This window comes from Panulirus ornatus, chromosome 56 (assembly GCF_036320965.1).
Source record: "Panulirus ornatus isolate Po-2019 chromosome 56, ASM3632096v1, whole genome shotgun sequence".
Taxonomy (NCBI): Eukaryota; Metazoa; Arthropoda; class Malacostraca; order Decapoda; family Palinuridae; genus Panulirus; species Panulirus ornatus.
This window is the reverse complement of record NC_092279.1, coordinates 43,578-67,349: the sequence shown is the minus strand read 5'-3', so window position 1 is coordinate 67,349 and position 23,772 is coordinate 43,578. Positions and strand designations below refer to the sequence as shown.

Here is a 23,772-nt window from a genome sequence, read left to right as displayed (position 1 = left end):
TATTCCTTGCACGCCTTTCACCCTCCTGCATGTTCAGGCCCCGATCACTCAAAATTTTTTTCACTCCATCTTTCCACCTCCAATTAGGTCTCCCACTTCTCCTCGTTCCCTCCACCTCCGACACATATATCCTCTAGGACAATCTTTCCTCACTCATTCTCTCCATGTGCCCAAACCATTTCAAAACACCCTCCTCTGCTCTCTCAACCACGCTCTTTTTATTTCCACACATCTCTCTTACCCTTACATTACTGACTCGATCAAACCACCTCACACCACACATTGTCCTCAAACATCTCATTTCCAGCACATCCACCCTCCTGCGCACAACTCTATCCATAGCCCATGCCTCGCAACCATACAACATTGTTGGAACCACTATTCCTTCAAACATACTCATTTTTGCTTTCTGAGATAATGTTCTTGACTTCCATACATTCTTCAATGCTCCCAGGATTTTCGCCCCCCTCCCCCACCCTATGATTCACTTCCGCTTCCATGGTTCCATCCGCTGCCAGATCCACTCCCAGATATCTAAAACACTTTACTTCCTCCAGTTTTTCTCCATTCAAACTTACCTCCCAATTGACTTGACCCTCAACCCTACTGTACCTAATAACCTTGCTCTTATTCACATTTACTCTTAACTTTCTTCTTTCACACACTTTACCAAACTCAGTCACCAGCTTCTGCAGTTTCTCACATGAATCAGCCACCAGCGCTATATCATCAGCGAACAACAACTGACTCACTTCCCAGGCTCTCTCATCCACAACAGACTTCATACTTGCCCCTCTTTCCAAAACTCTTGCATTCACCTCCCTAACAACCCCATCCATAAACAAATTAAACAACCATGGAGACATCACACACCCCTGCCGCAAACCTACATTCACTGAGAACCAATCACTTTCCTCTCTTCCTACACGTACACATGCCTTACATCCTCGATAAAAACTTTTCCCTGCTTCTAACTACTTGCCTCCCACACCATATATTCTTAATACCTTCCACAGAGCATCTCTATCAACTCTGTTGTATGCCTTCTCCAGATCCATAAATGCTACATACAAATCTATTTGCTTTTCTAAGTATTTCTCACATACATTCTTCAAAGCAAACACCTGATCCACACATCCTCTACCACTTCTGAAACCACATTGCTCTTCCCCAATCTGATGCTCTGTACATGCCTTCACCCTCTTAATCAATACCCTCCCATATAATTTACCAGGAATACTCAACAAACTTATACCTCTGTAATTTGAGCACTCACTCTTATCCCCTTTGCCTCTGTACAATGGCACTATGCATGCATTCCGCCAATCCTCAGGCACCTCACCATGAGTCATACATACATTAAATAACCTTACCAACCAGTCAACAATACAGTCACCCCCTTTTTTAATAAATTCCACTGCAATACCATCCAAACCTGCTGCCTTGCCGGCTTTCATCTTCCGCAAAGCTTTTACTACCTCTTCTCTGTTTACCAAATCATTTTCCCTAACCCTCTCATTTTGCACACCACCTCGACCAAGACACCCTATATATACATATATGCTGCCTCGCTAGAATGGGAAATGGCGAACGGTATAGGAAAGAATATATATATCTGAGAGTGGATTTGGCAGTGGATGGAACCATGGAAGTGGAAGTGAATCATAGGGTGGGGAGGGGGTGAAAGTTCTGGGAGCATTGAAAAATGTGTGGAAGTCAAAAAAGTTATCTTGGAATGCAAAAATGAGTATGTTTGAAGGAATAGTGGTTCCAACAATGTTATATGGTTGCAAGGCGTGGGATATAGATAGAGTTGTGCGGAGGAGGGTGGATGTGCTGGAAATGAGATGTTTGAGGACAATATGTGGTGTGAGGTGGTCTGATCGAGAGGTAATGAATGGGTAAGAGAGATGTGTGGTAACAAAAAGAGTGTGGTTGAGAAAGCAGAAGAGGGTGTTTTGAAATGGTTTGGTCACTTGGAGAGAATGATTGAGGAAAGATTGACAAAGAGGATATGTGTGTCGGAGGTGGAGGGAACGAGGAGAAGTGGGAGACCAAATTGGAGGTTAAAAGATGGAGTGAAAAAGATTTTGAGTGATAGGGGCCTGAACATGCAGGAGGGTGAAGGGTGTGCAAGGAATAGAGTGAATTGGAACGATGTGGTATTCCAGGGTTGACATGCAGTCAATGGATTGAACCAGGGCATGTGAAGCATCTGGGGTAAACCATGGATAGTTTTGTGGGGCCTGGATGTGGAAAGGGAGCTGTGGTTTTGGTGCATTATAGATGACAGCTAGAGACTGAGTGTGAATGAATGGGGTCTTTGTTGTCTTTTTCTTAGCGCTGCCTCGCGCACATACGGGGGGAGGGGGTTGTCATTTCATGTGTGGCGGGGTGGCGATGGGAATGAATAAGGGCAGACACTATGAATTATGTACATGTGTATATATGTATATGTCTGTATGTGCATGTATATGTATATGTTGAGATGCACAGGAATGTATATGTGCATGTGTGGACGTGTATGGAAATACATGCGCATGTGGGTGAGTTGGGCCACTCCTTCGTCTGTTTCCCTGCGCTACCTCACTAATGCGGGAGACAGCGTCAAAGTATAATAAATAATAAAATATATACACGCACATATACATACCTATACATCTTAATGTATACATATATATACACACACAGACATATACATATACACACATGTACATAATTCATACTGTCTGCCCTTATTAATTCCTGTCGCCACCCTACCACACATAAAATGACAACCCTCTCCCCCCCGCATATGTGTGAGGTAGCACTAGGAAAAAAACAACTGCCACATTCGTTCACACTCAGTCTCTAGCTGTCATGTATAATGCACTGAAACCACAGCTCCCTTGAATATGTATGAATATGTACATGTGTATATACGTATATGTCTGTGTATGTATATGTATGTATACGTTGAAATGTATAGATATGTATATGTGCGTGTGTGGGTCTTTATGTATGTACATGTGTATGTGGGTGGGTTGGGCCATTCTTTTGTCTGTTTCCTTGCGCTACCTCGCTAATGCGGGAGACAGCGTCAAAGTATAATAAACAAATAAACAAACAATTGAAAGTCATTTTATGATGGCTAAATGATATTTTGAAAACAATACACATAAAAAAGTTAAAAGTAAGTTTGGGAGGGGGAAATCATTCCCTTCTATCAATAAATCAAGACTTTGAGAACAGGCTGTTAGAAGACAGGATTCAATGCCAGGCTGTGGCCTAGTAAATCAAACAACAACAACAAAGTTGAAAGAATCTCAAAAAGCCATAACGATGGGCAATGAAATAACCAATTCAGTCAAGTATTAAAGCTTTATTCAATGCAACAACATTGTGACTATACCACAGCTAATCATAAACAAATAATTTAATCAATCAATATCAGACTATACCAACTGTTCAACTACTCACTCGTGTTTTGAACAACAATCAGCATGTATTCTTTCTCTGAAAAAGAATTTAATAAGAATTAAAAAGGGTTAGTAAAATAACACAAAACACATTATGAAAATTCTTGTCTAGGAATCCAACAAATATTTATGAAATCAGTCAAAGTCTTAAGTACACATACAGTGTCCATAAAAAACATTCTCAGACCCCCATATGTTTTCAAAGGCAATACAAGGCCAGGGTTCACTAATGGTAAAAGCATATGACACTCTTAGGGTACAATCAATGTACATCTGGTTGCAGGGGCTGGTGTTTCTAATGGTATGAGGACCAGCAACTTGCCTCAGTATGCCACAGGCAATCTTGAGGAATGGATGTCCTTCCTGAATGCCACTTCATATTGGGAATTTTGCTTCTGGACAATGTATTTCTTCCATCTATGCTTCATGATGGTTATCTCTAGCCTTTCTAAGGAAGATAATCCAGAATTCTTGCCTAGAAGCAAGAACCTGTGGATACATAGGAGATTTCTAGGTGCAATGGGTGCTCAAAATGCATGATTAGGCAACTGCTTCCTGCAACACCTTATCAGTGCCCAACTCATTCAGGATATCAAACCCTATGGATTCAAAACATGGGCCTAGAATAATTCATCTTCCCAATTCCCTGTCCAGACATATGCAGATGGTAATCAAGGCCAGAGGAGAGATGACAAAAGTATTAAAATGTAAGTCTGACATTGCCTTTGAAAATGTATGGGAAGGTGGATAAGGATTTTTTGTGGACACTGTTTATACACAACAATGTTCAAACATGACAAATCAAAAGTTCATATCTATTTTTTATGGATACTTAGTACACTGGGCACGGACAAGTCAACATCCTTTTAGATATTACCCATCCCTTCCTAAAAATATTTCCCTCTAGAATATTCATATATTAATTCATTTATTTATAATTACCCTAGGACTAATTTCTAGGAGTCCTGGTATTACCCAAGACCTTTCTAAAGACTTCTGCAGCCCATGGTTGCACTACTTCTCATTGCAAAGAAAGCTTTCCCATGTCATAATTACACTTTTAAGCTTTGAAGTATTGGAATGAACTTTTTTCATTCTTGATCATTGTTTCCTGTGTTAGCGGGGTAGGAAAAGGAACACACAAAGAGAGGCTACATCCACCCTCTGGCTGTCATGTGTAATGCAAGGAAACCACAGCTCCCTATCAACAACCACATCCCGCAGACCTTTCTATGGTTCACACTGGATACTTCACATGCCTTAGTTCAGTCCACAGACAGCACATTGACCCCAGTATACCACATCAATCCAATTCACTCTATCCTATGCATGCCTTTTACCCTCCTGCATGTTCAGGCCCTTATTACTCTAAATCTACTTCGCTCCATCCTTCCATTTCCAATTTGGTCTCCCTATTCTCCCTAACCCCTCCACTTTCGACATATATATCCTATTAATCAACTTTTCCTCAATCATTCTCTCCATATGTCCAAATGAACTACTTTCTAAAGTAAGAAATGCAAATACTATAAATACCTTTATATTAAGGTCATATAAATACATCATTGACATCTGCTATCAGTAAAAAATCCAGGTCATCACTAATTATGTCTTCCTTTTCCAGAATCCAGACACAGAGCAAATGTTGTAAATCTGAGAGGAAACTTTTTCCTGTTTACAATTCTATATAAAATTTCAATTGCATTATCTTCTCCAATACTGCTTAGTAATTTCTTTCTCATCATTTTCCTCCAGACGATGAATCAGAAGGAGAGGTAGGTGAGGAGACACCTTCTACCTTGCTACTCAATTTCTACCATTGTACTTAGAAATTTCTGTCCAATACCCTTGTTACAGACCATCAAGTCTCCTGTTATCACTTCTTCCTATGTACTCCCACATAATAGAAAACAGGGAGTGGAAAGAGGCAGGGTGAGGGTGACACACATAGTGCCACTGCCAACAATAGCCCTTTCACCTAAACACGATTGCCATCGAACTCTTAAAGCTACAGCATGATCTTTCTTCTAATGTAATCAAAAGAACACCAATAACAGACAACAATAATACAAATACAAAAGCCATAACACTGTAAACACAGTCACAATAAAATAATCACCTGTAATTAAGCAAAATAAGATGGATACTGATCCACAGTAAGCCAGTTGTCTGCTAGATGGAGTGATACATGTGTGCGTGACGCAAACCCAAGGAACAGTGTGACCTCTATTTGGTCAGGGGTGAGCGGTTCAGTGACTTTAATGTGCTGGAGGTCACTCATTGGCTGAGAACAGGACTGTTCAGTTCAAGCAAATGGTTTCAGTGATTCGAGAGCTTTGAAGACCTAGGTGTCAGTGAACAGGACTTCCTCACCAATATATAGAGGTTGGTGCCATCCAGACCCCAATATTCCCCTTGAAATATCTCACTGATCCCATGTTCCTATGACAACAGAAGCAAGAAAAACAAGTTTACTTACACTACATAAACTATAACTTAAGATCACTTACCAGGAGCTATCATGATCTCATGCTTTTTTGAGCGAACTCTAAGGAATGTGAGGTCATTTGTTGGATCGAGGTCTCGAACAACACTGCGAGCCTTGTCAGTAAGACCACTGATGAGCCCAGTATACTGAATTGTTGTAGGATTATCCAAGGTACTCTTGATGGGAATTCCTGCAATTGTATAATTATTTAGATTCCCTAATTTAGTATCACAACAATGACAATCATCTTAACTTCCATCCACAGAATTATCTAAAAATTCATATTAGCATTAAGAATTAAACAATGAAAGATACTACACTGAACTTACACTCAAAACGTATGAGGATTAGGAGGACTTAAGGCAATGAGATACTCACTCTTCTGCTCAAATTGATTAAATTTTTCACATTTGATTACCATTTCCCGTATTAGCGAGGTACTGCCACAAACAGATGAAGAAAGGCCACATCTGCTCAAATCCATTCTCTAGATGTCAAGTGTAAGGCACCAAAACCACAGTTCACTATCCATAACCAAGCACCACAGGCCTTTCCATGGTAATAGGGGAAAAGACTTCTACCTCATTGGTTACAATGTATGCAAGAATGTTAATTGATAGTCACAGAAGTGACTGAATGCAGAATAAGTGAAGAGTATGGGGGTTCTAGGAAAGGTAGGGGATAAGTGGATCAGATTTCTGTTGTAAAGATGATAATGGAAAAGTATCTAGCAAAAGATAAGATGTTGTAGGCAGCTTTCATGGATCTGGAGAAAGTATATGAGAGTCGAGTGGAATGCTTTGTGGGATGTGTTAAGGATATATAGTGTAAGGGGAATAACTGCTGGTGTGAAAGCCTTCTACAGAGGAGCAAGTGCATGTGTAAGATTGGATGGAGAGTTGAGCAAAAGTTTTGGGATACATGTATGTATGAGGTAAGGCTGTGTGATGTCACTGTGGCTTTTAATATATATATGGATGGAGTGTTAAGAGGGATGAAAGTAAAACTATGGAAAAGAATTGCAGAGATGGAGTGTGGCAGTGAGATATGGTAGCCAGGGGCAAGTCTGTTTGCAGATGATAATGTGATGTTTGCTAAGAGTTAAGATAAATTGCAGAAAGTTGTGTTTTATGACGTGTGCAAGTGTAGGTGATTGAAGGTAAAGGCAATTAAAAGTAAAGTGATGGCGTTTGAAACAAAATAGTAAGAGAACAGATTTTGTAAAACCATATGGTGAAAGAAGAAAATGTACTAAATTGTACTTTAAATGAGAGAGAATGACTGGAAGAAGTGATGCAAATTAAGTAACTGGGAGCTGTCTTGGGTAAGTTTGGATATGGAGAGATAAGGGAGAGACTACAGGGTAGCAGAGTCATTGAGTCCCTTAATAGAATAATAAAAGATAGAAATGTAACCATGGAAGTGAAGAGAAAATTAAGGGACAGCACAGTCCTCCCAACCCTAACCTATGCAACTGAAACATGGTCATGGAATGAGTCACAGAGGTCAAGAATCCAGGCTGTAAAAAGAGCAATTTGAGAAAAGCATGAGGTGCGACTAGATGGAGTGATGAAAGAAATGAAGAGGTGTATGAGAGATGTGGTATGGCAGGGAATGCAGAGGGAAAGAATTGAGGGGTGTTAGAATGGGTGAAACATAATATTCTGAGGTGGTTTAGGCATGTGGAAAGAATGCAAGACTAGTAATTTGCAAGGAAAATGCATGATAGTACAATTAACAATGTTGGTGTGAAAGAAAGACCACATGTGACATGGGCAAATATGGTGGATGAATACAGAAGGCAGAAAAATGGTGGAAGAATGCATGGAATGGTGTATGCAAGGGAAGCATGTAAGGACAGGGACAAGAGGAGACTTTTGCCACAGCCAACCCTTTAGAGAAGTTTCTGGAGGGAACAGCCATCAGAGATATAAATGGATAGAAAGAAGACTTCTACCTCCATATTCCCTGCAGGCTGTAAAAGGCAATGTAAGTGGTTGGGAAATGGACAGTGGATGAGATGAAAAAGAGATACACTTACATGTGTAATTTTACACTCCTAGGAGAATTTTGCCTTACATGACATTTTCATAGCAACAGTTCAAAGGGAAACTTACATAACTACATCAATACCCAAAACAGTAAGCTAGAGATGATACTATAAGAAATCATCCTTTATCACTATCAATGCACTGTTTTCAGATCTTCAATAAATAAAAATCTTTAACCATCCGTTGATTCTCTTCCAACAATGTAGTCCTTAACAGTCAAGCATGCAACCACAGCTACAGTGGCAACTTCTAAAACAACACTCCTTTCTCTGCTACATAAATCAGAATTAGCTCCTTATATATTTCCTGCAGTGAAGTAAGAGGGTCAAGGAGAATGGTTAGGTAAACAGAGAAGAGGTGGAGACAGCTTTGCGGAAGATGAAAGCTGGCAAGGAGGCGGGTTTGGATGGTATTGCAGTGGAATCTATTAAAAAAGGGAGTGACTGTGTTGCTGACTGGTTGGTAAGGATATTCAATGTATGTGTGTTTCATGGTGAAGTGCCTGAGGACTGGCGGAATGCATCATACTGCCATTGTACAAAGGCAAAGGGGATAAAGGTGAGTGTTCAAATGACAGAGGTATAAGTTTGTTGAGTATTCCTGGGAAATGATATGGGAGGGTATTGATTGAGAGGGTGAAAGCATTTACAGAGCATCAGCAGAGCATCAGATTGAGGAAGAGCAGTGTGGTTTCAGAAGTGGTAGAGGATGTGTAGATCAGGTGCTTACTTTGAAGAATGTATGTGAGAAATACTTACAAAAACACATGGATTTGTATGTAGCATTTATGGATCTCAGGAGGGCATATGATAAAGAGTTGATAGAGATGCCCTCTGGAAGGTATTAAGAGTAAATGGTGTGGGAGGTAAGTTGCTAGAAGCAGTGAAAAGTTTTTATCGAGGATGTAAGGCATGTGTACGAGTAGGAAGAGAGGAAAAAGATTGGTTTTCAGTGAATGTCGGCTGCAGCACGGGTGCGTGATGTATCCATGGTTGCTTAATTTGTTTATGGATGGGGTTGTTAGGGAAGTGAATGCGAGAGTTTTGGAGAGAGGGGCAAGTATGCAGTCTGTGGTGGATGAGAGGGCTTGGAAAGTGAATCAGTTGTTCGCCGATGATACAGCGCTGTTGGCTGATTCGGGTGAGAAACTGCAGAAGCTGGTGACTGAGATTGGTAAAATGTATGAAAGAAGAAAGCTGAGAGTAAATGTGAATAAGAGCAAGGTTATTAGGTTCAGTAGGGTTAAGGGACAAGTCAATTGGGAGGTATGAATGAAGAAAAACTGTAGGAAGTGAAGTGCTTTAGATATCTGGAAGTGGATTTAGCAGTGTAAGGACCCATGGAAGCAGAAGTGAGTCACAGGGTGGGGGAGGGGGCGAAAGTTCTGGGTGAGTTGAAGAATGTAAGGAAGGCGAGAACGTTATCTCTGGGAGCAAAAATGGGTATGTTTGAAGGAATAGTGGTTCCAACAATGTTATATGGTTGCAAGGCATGGGCTATAGATAGGGTTGTGAGGAGGAGGGTGGATGTGTTGGAAATGAGATGCCTGAGGGCAATATGTGGTGTGAGGTGGTTTGATGAACTAAGTAATGAAAGGGTAAGAGATGTGTGGTAACCCTCCAGCAAGGTATGAAGAAGAATTCCTCTAAGAAGTTGGATAGGATTAATGCAATTTCAAAGAGCACTGTGAACTATACAAAAAAAAAAAAAAAAAAAAAAAGAAAAGCAATCCATCACTAAAAAAATGTAAGTAAAACAATAATTTCCTACATCCTAATCTCTACTTCTGACAAATTCTTCCACTGCAACACCCTCCATCTATCCTAACTTGCTTATACTCAGCATAAAACTTTTAAGCAATAAGACAGTATCTCTTTCAACTTATCAAAGCAAACTAAATAGTTTATCTATTATTTCACAAACAATCTGCAATACAGTGTATTACATCTAATTCTAGTTTCCTTAATAATCCCCATGATCTCTAAAGATTACTTCAACTGCTTTCACTCTATAAGTTATATCATCATCAGCCCAATTCTCAAACATACACACTATGGACTGCACCGTCCCCCACTAACTCTGCCACAGTTCATCTCATTTAACTCTAGAAATGGTTTATAGGAAAATGAAAACATGATCAAAATTTCAATAAAAATAAGGTCTAAAAAGTCTTAAAAAATTATGTTGCATTATCCCACCACTTAATGAGGATACATTCCTAGAAAGTGAAATTTCAGTATAGGATGAACCCCTAAATTCCAGCAATCCATCCTCCAAACACATGTGCAGTTCAGACACTTACCGAGAGAGAGAGAGAGAGAGAGAGAGAGAGAGAGAGAGAGAGAGAGAGAGAGAGAGAGAGAGAGAGGGGGGGGGGGGGGGGGATAGGAAATCTGCTCCCAGGACAACACTTCAATGAGAAATGTGCTTTCAATCCTCAAAACCCACACCTCTCTGCAACATACCCACAAGAAGGATGAAACATTTTTAGACATAAAAAAATTAGAATAAAACTAATTAGAAAAAAAATGCAAAAAAATGCTTTCAATCATGAATAGGTGGCATAATGGAATCTGACTCTTCACAGAGAAATCCCCAGAGTAACACAAGGAAGATCCAGAGTCTTAACTAAGATATAATCAGACAAATATGGAAGAAGAATACTAAGGCCTTTCTCTTAACTTCCTTCAAGAAAATGTCCTTGGAGATGGTAAAGGTTGAGGCCATCTTTATCTCATTAGCTCTAGTATCAATCATATTTTGAGCTATACGAATGAGTCTCTTGATCCATGTAAAGATACCTCCTAAATAGAGAAGTTTTGAGGTTCCAGGGTGCACTTAATAAGTGATCCCCTCAATAATCTCTTGTATAATTCAAAAGATCCCCGAGAGATTCAAGTGGATATAAGGCATGATGCTATCTTGACGTAATTTTCTAAAAATCAGACAATTTCTGAACGTCTCACTGCTTCACGTATTTTTCTATGTTCTTTGAAATTGTGGAGACCGTCGAATGGGACATCACATCAAATCATTTTCCTCCTCCATATCAGGTTATTACCTTCATTTTCAATTCCAAATCAAGCATTTTCCTTGGCTTTTTCCCAGATTGATTAACATGTGATGAGTTTTTCCTCTTGTTCATCAAGTTCTTTACGATTTAATACAAAAATGGTTACTCCAGCATGAAAATTCATTAGATTCACATGAATAGTGCATGCTTTTTTAATGGTAACTAAAAGAGATGCTGTGATATACACAATGCCAGGACCATCTGACATGCATTATCATACACACACAGCCATTAGTATGGGCTGATATACAACCAAGCATAATTTCTACATTTACTTATATTCTTAATTCATATTTTTTTCTGGTCATATGTAGAGATGGTTGTAAGTCGCATAGGTTGTAAATCAGGGAGCATCTGTACTTTGAAGAAAAGGGTAAGGCATAGGTCTTAGCATTCTCGAAACCTATGTCTGCAGAAGTTCAGCAGTGTTGTCGTATAGTATGAGCTGATATAAGGATCATGATACAGCATTGGCACCTAAATCTCATTTTTTTCAGTGTAGCATTTTGTAATATAATGCAAGCTCAACTGGCAGCATGTTATGAGGTTGCCAGTGCTGCACAATTCATACTGCCTACCATGCCAGTTCTATGCTAGTATTCAATGAGTAAGGATGCACCATTTGCCACTCGTACATTTTCAAACTAAAGCCCACATAAACTACTCACCACTATGCCTAAACTTCCAGCACGTACTCCTACTACAAGTGAGACCACTCAAGATACTGAATGAACCTGAGCATGACTCTAGCACTGCATATGATGTTTGCCATCATGGCATTAATGAGAATAGCACACATAACATCAAGGGGCAAAGCTCTCATACAGTTCAACATAGCATTGAGCCATGTGTTTTACACAAGCATCATATTCATCACTATTTCATGTACAAAATAAATGGAAGTGAGAATTACATAGAGCCTATAAATTAATTTTTTACCAAGCTCTGAAATCTTTGACACTTTAAGAGACTGAAAAGCCTTTTTGCTTCGTGATCATGGTTACGTGTGCCACTCCTATGTGTTGATCTATCAACATTTATTTCCAATTGGGCTTCAAGTACAATCTGATTCTAATATCTTTTTCCTGATTAAAAAAGCCTTTGTTTTCAACACTTCTCATCATCCATTCCTTTTATTTCTATGCGATAAGCAATGCAATGGAAGCACTCCATTCAATATCAAAGGAGGTGGAGAGGGGATAGTCCATATGACAGTGCTTCTCTCACAACATTTTTAGTCTCAATTTCTTTAAGGTTATTCACTCCTATGGGAATTAATTTTGAGCAACACAAAAAGCATGAAGCAGCAGAGGAGGCTTGAATTACAGCCCAACAAACCCTCCATTAACTATTGTTATCATGATTTATGATTGATTTCAGATGCTTCACAAACTGGGTGCAAGACCTTCAACTGCTTCCTTTAGATTTGCAAGTTCTGAACTTGTTTCCTTAAAGGTTACTGTAATAGGCCTACAGTATACAGATGAAGATAGTGAAAGATTCTGCCAGAGCATTATATTAGACCCTATGAGTGTGTCTTATCGGGCAAAGAAAAGTTGACAGGATATGATCCTCAAAAATGTCCTCATGCAGTTCTTTACCGAATTCAATATCATATATGGATTGGCCCCAATGCCATCAAAACCACACAGAGTAATTTCAAAACTAGTCTCTTCACTTCCCGCAACAATCAGCTCAATCTCAGCACCACTATATACTTATAATGACATGGTGACTGAAACAAACAAAAAACAATTTTCAGTACAAGCGAACAAATGATGTAAGTACATATCAGTCACAGGCTTAAGAATCAATCCATGCTCTTCCAGGCAAAACATAATTACAAGGTAAATTATTCTGATACGGTGAAATTCAACCATAGTTTATGTAGAATTTTTGTCTTTAAATCAATCCTCGACTGAAGAACAACACAACCACAATGCACCGAGAAATGACTAATCACGTTTATGACAATCTTAACTCAAGTCACATAATGCATGTAGACTAATTATTTTTCACTGGGTGTTAATGCCACCACTGTTAACATCTGCATACATCCAAAGAAAATGAGAACCTCTTGACGAGGGGCTAGTGGCTAGCCTGTGACACACCAGCCACAGTTAGTAGCTCATAATTTCAAATCAATGGGCTCATTATTTGAAATGGAGCAGATTTGAGCAGCTAGCTAATACTTGATATGAAGGCCAAATGATTATTCATTAAAATCAACACATACCAAGACTCGTCACACCAATATCTTAAAAAGTTTTAATCTTAAAAATGACTTTCACTCATTATATGATACAGTAAATCATGACTTTTATGTATTCTTCTATTCTCTTTAGTAGATTTATGAAAAAGATACTGTAACAGAAATATGGGCAGAACAACAGAGCACAGTTTAGAATGTTTCTAGTTCAGGGAGGGGAAAGCAGAGTAGTTTTCTCACATTTCAAAATGTACATCTATCAGGTGAAACATACAGTACTTTGTGATTCTTAATATATCTTTCTAAACATTTCTCGTTAGAAGATTCAAACTAATTCATGCACTAAAAATACGTTATACGTAATACATAAAACAAAAATATGGGGTTTACAATAAAACATTTGCAATTCAGGTGAGTCAAAGCAAGTAATCACATGTATAATGAAACATTCACCATGTTTTCAGTAAATGAAAGTGTAATCTGTATCTTATTCATACTGTGCAGGTATTTTTTCCATAAGAGGACCTCTTGACTTATGTGCATTTGATTTATGCCATTTTTAGAATAATGTGCACAGTCCATTTACACACTTAATTCACGTGGATTTAAGTTTAGAATAACATAATAATCATTAGTTTGGAGGCACCGTGGTATGGCACTGCCAGCAGAGTGTGACAAGAACACATGCACAGTGTGTATGCAGTCTACAGTCATGGAGTGCTACACTTTTGTGCTGCAGTATACTGTGTATTGCATGTGTTTTGCTTATTACATCTTGCCACTAAAGCATTCTTTAAGTTCTCCTAGTATCAATGGTGCTAAAAGGCATAAGTCCATCACCAGTGCGGTTATGATTTAATGTTATAAGAAAGGTTACTGAACAACTGAGTTTAAGCATGCCAATGGACTTAGTGAATCTATTTCACGAACTATTCATGACAGAGCTGGACTCATTTGTGGAGGTAATCTACAAGGATGTTATTTCCAGCATACTGAAATGGTTGCAGTTCCCTGACATTTGAAGACAAATCTTCTACAGACTCCATGGAATATGCAACAATAATGACTCTGCTGCCAGACAGAGGGTGGACTCAGGTAGTAGAGTAATGACTGCTCACACAACTTTTGTAAGTTTAAGGCATACTTTTTTGTTGACACTCATATCTGTGACTCTGCTGCTACCAAGATGGAGGGCTCAGGTATTAAAGTAATGGCCCCTCCCACAACCCATGCAAGTTTAAGGTATTCTCCTATGACTAAACTTACTTGTGTGAGTCTGCTGCCATAGAGAAGCAGAGCTCAGGTGGTAGTGTACTGACCTCTTCCAATACCCAGCTAACTCACAGAATATCCACTCCCCTATCCTTGGAACACTCCCTTAGGTAGTGGGCTGCTGACAGCAGCCATCCTGGGTGGTATTACCATCTTGACTAAGTAGCATTAAAGTGGTGACCAAAACCGCTTATACCCTTCATCTTAAGACTACGGTATTATTTTCTGTCTTCATCAAAACTGGACTACCAGGCTATCACCTTCCAAGCACCATTTCCCTAATCAAATCTCACTTGTTTTCTTCATATATATTCTCTTGCAATCTCTTGTCTGCAAAATTATTTTCAAATGCAATCATGGTAGAATCAAATGAATTTATGGTCCCTTGCCCCTAGCATCAAAGGATGCTAAGAATCTCCAAGCTTCCACCTGATTCTCTAATGAGAGGGAGGGCTCAGACAGTATGAGTACTCGCCCCTTCCATGACCTTTCTGTTTCTAATAGACTTGCCTTTTTTTCTATTCACTACACCAACATTCATGGTGTTTCTCATGACCTCTCTTCTGTTGAATATCGGCATTTATCGTAACCTGTCTTCTGTTGAATACCAGTGTTTATCGTAACCTCTCTTCCGTTGAATACCATCAGTCTAGCACCTCTCTAAAATCTACTTCTCTCTAAACCCAACTGTCTAATGATGTTCTGACAAACCCCTTTCTTACTTCTCTGAACCTAATTGGCTGATCAGGTTCTCACTAACCCCCACCTCATATGCAACAACAATCTTTACTCAAGATTGTAGTTCATAGGTGTTTGTGCCTACCAAACATCAAAGCATGTGGCATACCATGAGGACTCTGAGTCCCCAAACTTTGACGTTATCACGCTCAAGGTCTGTCTCCCAAATAGTACTGTTTTCCATTGTTTGCCTACTGCTTTCCTAATTCTTATTCATTTATTTATATCATACTCTGTCGCTGTCCCCCACATTAGCGAGGAAGCGCAAGGAAACAGATGAAAGGATGGCCCAACCCACCCACATACATATGTCTATACATACACATCCACACAGGCACATATACATACCTATACATTTCAACGTATACATATATATATACATATAGACAGATATATATATACACATGTACATAATTCATACTGATGCCCATCTCCACCCCGCCACACATGAAATAACAACCCCCTCCCACAGCATGTGCGTGAGGTAGCGCTAGGAAAAGACAACAAAGGCCACATTCGTTCACATTCAGTCTCTAGCTGTCATGTATAATGCACTGAAATCACAGCTCCCTTTCCACATCCAGGCCCCACATGGTTTATCCCAGACGCTTCACATGCCCTGGTTCAATCCACTGACAGCATGTTGACCCCAGTACACCACAATGTTCCAATTCACTCTATTCCTTGCACGCCTTTCAACCTCCTGCATGTTCAGGCCCCGATCACTCAAAATCTTTTTCACTCCATCTTTCCACCTCCAATTTGGTCTCCCACTTCTCCTTGTTCCCTCCACCTCTGACACATATATCCTCTTTGTCAATCTTTCCTCACTCATTCTCTCCATGTGACCAAACCATTTCAAAGCACCCTCTTCTGCTCTCTTAATCACACTCTTTTTATTACCACATATCTCCCTTACCCTTTCATTACTTACTCGATCAAACCACCTCACACCACATATTGTCCTCAAACATCTCATTTCTAGCACATCCACCCTCCTTCGCACAACTCTATCTATAGCCCACGCCTCGCAACCACATGACATTGTTAGCATACCCATTTTTGCTTTCCGAGATAATGTTCTCGACTTCCACACATTTTTCAATGCTCCCAGAACTTTTGCCCCCTCCCCCACCCTATGACTCACTTCTGCTTCCATGGTTCCATCCGCTGTCAAATCCACTCCCAGATCTCTAAAACACTTCACTTCCTCCAGTTTTTCTCCATTCAAACTTACCTCCCAATTGACTTGTCCCTCAACCCTACTGTACCTAATAACCTTGCTCATATTCACATTTACTCTCAGCTTTCTTCTTTCACACACTTTACCAAACTCAGTCACCAGCTTTTTCAGTTTCTCACATGAATCAGCCACCAGCGCTGTATCATCAGCGAACAACAACTGATTCACTTCCCAAGCTCTCTCATTCACAACAGACTGCATACTTTCCCCTCTTTCCAAAACTCTTGCATTTACCTCCCTAACAACCCTGTCCATAAACAAATCAAACAACCATGGAGACATCACGCACCCCTGCCGCAAACCAACATTCACTGAGAACCAATCACTTTCCTCTCTTCTTACATGTTCACATGCCTTACATCCTCGATAAAACCTTTTCACTGCTTCTAACAACTTACCTCCTACACCATATATTCTTAATACCTTCCACAGAGCATCTCTATCAACTCTATCATATGCCTTATCTAGATCCATAAATGCTACATACAAATCCATTTGCTTTTCTAAGTATTTCTCATATACATTCTTCAAAGCAACCACCTGATCCACACATCCTCTACCACTTCTGAAACCACACTGCTCTTCTCCAATCTGATGCTCTGTACATGCCTTCACCCTCTCAATCAATACCCTCCCATATAATTTACCAGGAATACTCAACAAACTTATACCTCTGTAATTTGAGTACACACTCTTATCCCCTTTACCTTTGTACAATGGCACTATGCAAGCATTCCGCCAGTCCTCAGGCACCTCACCATGAGTCATGCATACATCAAATAACCTTACCAACCAGTCAACAATACAGTCAACCCCTTTTTTAATAAATGCCACTGCAATACTATCCAAACCCACTGCCTTGCCGACTTTCATCTTCCGCAAAGCTTTTACTACCTCTTCTCTGTTTACCAAATCATTCTCCCTAACCCTCTCAGTTTGCACACCACCTCGACCAAAACACCCTATATCTGCCACTCTATCATCAAACATTCAACAATTCCTAATTCTACAAATTCTATAATTTTCTCTGACTATCTATACTCTTGCAATGAGGCCATCACACCCTCTTAACCGCAAGCCGAGATCCTTTACCCACAAGATTTCAACGTTCACCACAAGGAATTGTTGAACTTCTTCCATACCTATGATGGGGGAATTGAAGCTCTAAAATTCTCCATTCTCAATGATCTAGAGCAAATAATCACCAACTCCACCCACATTTCTAATTACAGTGACCACTCTCCAAATATTCTGGATCTGTTTTTCACCTCTAATCCTTCCTCCTTAATCTACATAATCTCACCCCCTATTGGTTCATCTGACCCCTCTCTAGTATATGTATCTATTCTAGTGGCACCTCCCCCTCCAGCAGCCCCTTCTAGATGTACATAATGAGCGCCTCAATAAAGCTGGCTTAAACATCTTATGAAAATTCTTTTCCAACTTTCCTTGAGGAGATAACTGTCTCATATGGTACTTCTGTCTCTGCCAAATGCATAGCAGAAGTTATTGTTCCAGGAATAGAAGCACGTATCCCTCTTCCTATAAGACACCCAACTCTTCTAATCTAGGGTTCAACTGTTCCTGTTCTGAGGCCATTCAGGTAAGGGATCAGGCATATCAGGCCTGGAGCAACTCTCCTTCCTCTGACTCCCATTCAGCACTTAAACTGCCTAAAATCATTGCAAGTATGTTGACCATGAGGCAAAGCATTCCTTTATCTAAAGGAAGTGCAATAACCTCTCCTCTTCATCCATTGATAGCTGTTTCTGGTCTTTACCTAAAGACATTGCTCACAACTTCTGCTACTTTCCTTCATTTTTTTCATTCAGATGGTAACATAGCTGTCTCTTGCATAAACAAAGCAACTCTCTATGTTCTCATTTCTCCTCTAACTCTGCCTTAGATGGTGCTGACATTCCTTTAACTCCTTATGCTCCTTTTATTACTCCTATGCTCCTCCCTGTAATCCCTTTTCACAGTCTGACAAGCGCTTCTCTCTCTCGACACAATCAAGGCTTATGGACCTGATGGCATCCATCCCCATATACTGAAAGCATCTACCTCTGAACTTGCACCTATCCTAGCTCATCTGTTCCATTCCTTCTTGGGAGTATGCGTTGGTACATCTCATTCCTAAGAGGGGTGACTGTTCTGCCCCTCTAAATATCATCCTGTTGCTTTGACTTCTCCTATCTCAGAAGTCTTTGAATCCATCCTCCACTCCCTCATCTCCACATATCTTGAATCCCCCAATCTTCTGTCTTATCTGAATCACTTCTGTAAGGCAAGATCCACTGGTGGTATCCTTTCTTATCATATTAGAATCCTATGTAGTTGCCCTTGGTATAGCCATGATATATCTATGCTCCCCTCTTTTGGTTTCCCTCCCTCACTTCACTCTCTCATTTCTACCTTCCTTTCTGCCCAATCTATCTTCGCAGTTGTTAACAGATCAGCTTCTCTCCCTTTCTCCATTTATAAGGTTGTCCCTCAAAGTTCTGTCCTCGATCCTACACTTTCTCTCATTTCTATCAACAATTTCCTTTCTTCTACATATAAACAAAAACACTCATGTGCTAATGACTCAACAATGCATTCCTCACATCCTTTAAATCTGCTCTTTCTTCTGTCACTCGATCTGCATCCTGTTTTGACACAACTTCCTCAACGGACTCAGACTTGGACAGGATACCTCAGTGGGACAGATGAAATCCACCTATGGACTGGTGTAGCCACTGCTGTTGGAAATTTCCCTTGAACGCTCAAGACCATTACTCAGGAATGTGGTTATTCTCGTATATAGATTTCTAACTTGGACAAAACCAGATTATTTTGGAAAAGCTTGCTTTCTAACATGGACAAGACCAGATTATTTTGGAAAAGCTTGCCTTCAAGAATGTACATTTCCTGAGAACAGAAGACTGAACTAGGATTCAAAGTTTGTTAGTTTGCTTTTACCCACAGAATTCATTGTACAGTATGTATATTACAGTAATCTATATTTCCTGTTACTTGTATACTGTAATTTTTCACAGATATATTATTCAGTACTGTCTTATTAATAGACCCTCTCCCCATCTCCATTACTTGATTTATGCATTTCTGACTTCAATTAACCTTTTTCATGAGCATAACTACTGCATAAATCAAGACTTTCCAGTATAGTTCTCTTCAGTGGGTTCTTACCTAATGCAAGAATTGGTATTATCTACATACTGTGAGAGTATATGTGTCAAACCTTACTGAACCTATCCTTGAGTCGTGAATATGTTTATATTTCTGTGTCCACATTATGTATTTAAGTCGTAGCTCATACCCCCATCATGCCACAGTTAATTTGTATTGGTTTTAGTGTTTTCCTCCATTTTTACATTGTATGTACTGTGGTTTGTTTCTCATATACATGAGTGCATTTTACATTTCATATCCAAGTTTTGTGATGCACTTTTTTCTAGCTTTCAGTAGATTTCTGATGATACCTTTGTGAAAGTGAAATTTTGATTGAAAAACAAATAGATAATTTTAGACAACTGGTGTTTGACCATCCAGTGAATAGTAGGACAATACTGAGAAAATCAAAGAACATATAAGATTAATGACAGCAAATATGCTGTCAAATACAATTCTATGTGCATATATATTTTTTTCTTTTTTCATTCTTTTTTGACCAAAAGTCCTAGCCCCCTACTCATATGTACATGGATGTTGTGATAATGTGTGGAATTTGTTAGTGCCTAATTCTTGCTATATCCTGACCCTGCTGTACTCTAAAGGACTGCTGAATGCACTTGATGGCAGGTTGTCATACATAGGATTTTTGTGTCGGGGCCTATGTGTGGTGACAGAACCATGGCAGATGGTTTCATGAATACAGAAGAGGTGGTGAAAGCCATGCATAAAATGAACTGTAACAAGGCAACAACTGAATTTCTTAAGGAGATGACTATGTTGTTGATGGATTAGTTTGGATTTTCAATGTAATCATGGGTCATGGGGAGTTGCTTGGGAGTGGTGTAGTGCATGTATAGTGCCAATGTAAAAGGTAAGAAGGACAAAGATGAATGTTCAAATTACAGAGACATAATCTGTTGAATGTACTTGGTAAAGTATATGTAAAGTGTTGATTGAGCAGGTGGTGGCAAGCACAGACCATCAGACAGAAGAAAAACAGTGTGGCTTAAGGAATGGTACAGGATGTGTGGATCAGGTGATGCTTTGATGAAAGTATGAAAAATACTTTGAAAAGTGGAAGAATTGTGTGAGGCATCTGTGGATCTGGAGAAAGCATATGACAGGAATGATAGATAAGCTTTATGGAAGATGTTACGAATATATGGTATGGGAGGAAAGTTATTTGAAGTATTGAGGAGTATTCATCAAGATAGTAAGGCATAAGCTAATGGGAAAAAATAGAGGGTGAGTGGTTCCAAGTGAAGGTGAACCTGTGGCAGGGGTGTGTAATGCCTCCATGGTTCTTCAATTTGTTTATGGATGGGGTGGTGAAGGACGTAAGTACAAAGGTCTTGAAGAGTGACAGTACTGCAGTACATAAGGGGTGAAGGGACCCAGGAAGTGAGTCAGTTGTTTGCCAATGACTGTAATGACTGTGCATTGGTGGCAGATTCAACTGAAGAACTGAAGAAGTTGGTGACTGAGTTAGGATAGTGATTGAAAGAAGAAAGTTAAGAGTAAGTGTGAATAAAAGCAAGTCTATTAGATTTAGCAGAGCGGAGACAGGTTAGCTGGGAAGCGAGTCTGAAAGGCAAAAAACTGGAGTAAGTGGAGGAAGTGAAATGTTTTAGATACCTGAGAAGGGACATGGAAACAAATAAAACCATGAAAGCAGAGGAGAGTCATGAGGTATGTGAGGGGAAGAAGGTTTTGGGAGCACTGAAGAATGTGTGGAAAGATAGGTCACTTTCTAGAAGGGCAAAAATAGTTATGTTTGAAGGAATAGTTGTCCTAATGTTGCACAGATGCAAGGAATGGGGTATAGATGAAAATATGTTGAGGAGGGTGAATGTGCTAGAAATGAAATGTCAGAGATCAATACATGGTATAGGGAGGGTTCATCAAATAAGTAGTGATGTAGTAATAAGATAAGAAAGAGGCATGGTAATATGAAGAGAGCAGAAATATTTCTGGACATATGGAGAGAATGAGTGAAGAGTGGTTTACAAAGAGTGTATACATGTCAGGAGTCGAGACAAGGAGAAGTGGCAGAACAAACTGGAGATGATAGGAGGGTAAGAATTGGAGCTATGTGGTATACAGGGGTCAATGTGCTGTCAATGAACTGAACTGGAGCATATGAAGCAGCTAAGGGAAACTACAGAAAGGTCTGTGCAAGTTTGACTGTGGATAGGAGGCTGTGGTCATTGCCTGACACATGACATCAAGAGAATGGACAAGAGAAAAAGAGGCCTTTTCTTTGTCTGTTCCAAATAACATCTCACTAATGCATGAATGCATCATATGCAAAGCAAAACATTCCAAAACCTATGAAAAATTGCTGGTAATAGACATCAAAAAAGATTACAAAGAGAGGTAGCTTCAGTAAATTTCATTCCAAAACCTACAAATAAGTGCAATCCACAGATTACATTTGCTTAGATGTGCTGTATGAAGAAATGCCTTTCTTAAAGTGATGATCTTACAGCCCTTAAGACAAACCATTAATCATTAAGTGTGTCCCTGTAAGAAATGAGCATCTTACCTTCCGAATTTACGACTATGACACCAACAACACCCTTGTGGGACTGGATTCTTTTCAGTGTTTCTTCAACCTCAGCAGACTGTCAAAGAATTAGAGGAAAATCATTACACAGTGGGAAACACCAGTTGTGGCAAGTTTCTAAGTATAACCAGACACATTAGAGTAATGGTTACTTTTACTTCAAGTCGCAGGAACCTTCATTTGTCCTGAACAGATTAAATCAAATGTTTCACATGTCCTTTCCTGTTTCTAATGTGGCCAAATTGGTAATCCCACTTATATGAAAGCTTATTTCTGAGTCTGATGCCATCCCCAACAATTTTCAAACACAAAGTCCCTGATTTAGCCTTCATATAACAAAAATTCTGTTTACTAAAACACATTTTCCAAAGTCTAACCACAAACCTAACAATCAGTAACAAAGGCTTCTATGACAATTCTGCTTCCATATTTGAGGTGATAATCTCCCCAAGCAAATTTTTCTCTCTTTACTCGAACCCTTGGCTTATCTTCATGTACATTAATAAACTGCAACAAAAGAAAATATATACATTTGAGATGGGGCAGCACAAGTCCCTGCAAAGCACATATGATAATTACAGTACTTAAAATAATTTGGTGAAAGCTTTCGTGCATACCCTTTGTTTCCTGTTGGCCAGCCATAACAATAAGGACAGATAGATACATAAAGTGATTGGTTCTCAGTGAATATAGGTTGGCGGCAGGGGTGTGTGATGTCTCCATGGTTGTTTAATTTGTTTATGGATGGGGTTGTTAGGGAGGTGGATGCAAGAGTTTTGGAAAGAGGGGCACGTATGAAGTCTGTTGTGGATGAGAGAGCTTGGGAATTGAGTCAGTTGTTGTTCGCTGATGATATAGCGCTAGTGGCTGATTCGTGTGAGAAACTGCAGAAGCTGGTGACTGAGTTTGGTAAAGTGTGTGAAAGAAGAAAGTTGAGAGTAAATGTGAATAAGAGTAAGGTTATCAGGTACAGTAGGGTTGAGGGTCAAGTCAATTGGGAGGTAAGTTTGAATGGAGAAAAACTGGAGGAAGTGAAGTCTTTTAGATATCTGGGAGTGGATTTGGCAGTGGATGGAACCATGGAAGCGAAAGTGAATCATAGGGTGGGGGAGGGGGCGAAAATTCTGGGAGCCTTGAAGAATGTGTGGAGGTCGAGAACATTATCTCGGAAAGCAAAAATGGGTATGTTTGAAGGAATAGTGGTTCCAACAATGTTGTATGATTGCGAGGCGTTATGGATAGAGTTGTGCGCAGGAGGGTGGATGTGCTGGAAATGAGGTGTTTAATGAGGTGGTTTGATCGAGTAAGTAATAATAGGGTAAGAGGTTTGATCGAGTAAGTAATAATAGGGTAAGAGAGATGTGTGGTAATAAAAAGAGTGTGGTTGAGAGAGCAGAAGAGGGTGTTTTGAAATGGTTTGGTCACATGGAGAGAATGAGTGAGGAAAGATTGACAAAGAGGATATATGTGTCAGAGGTGGAGGGAACAAGGAGAAGTGGG

At 39.7% G+C, this 23,772-nt stretch overlaps 1 protein-coding gene across 1 annotated transcript in view; it reads right to left on the bottom strand.

Annotated features, from left to right (window-relative positions):
* Window positions 1–3,341: 3,341 nt before the first annotated feature.
* robl (dynein light chain roadblock) overlaps window positions 3,342–23,772 on the bottom strand; it is a 40,536-nt gene continuing 20,105 nt past the window's right edge. Inside the window, exons 2-4 of the mRNA XM_071693603.1 lie at window positions 22,252–22,330; window positions 5,969–6,136; window positions 3,342–3,495 (exon numbers count right to left, since the gene is read on the bottom strand). Of these exons, the coding sequence (XP_071549704.1) occupies window positions 3,452–3,495; window positions 5,969–6,136; window positions 22,252–22,330 (291 nt within the window). The 3' untranslated portion in view covers window positions 3,342–3,451. The remainder of the gene's footprint in view (window positions 3,496–5,968; window positions 6,137–22,251; window positions 22,331–23,772) is intronic.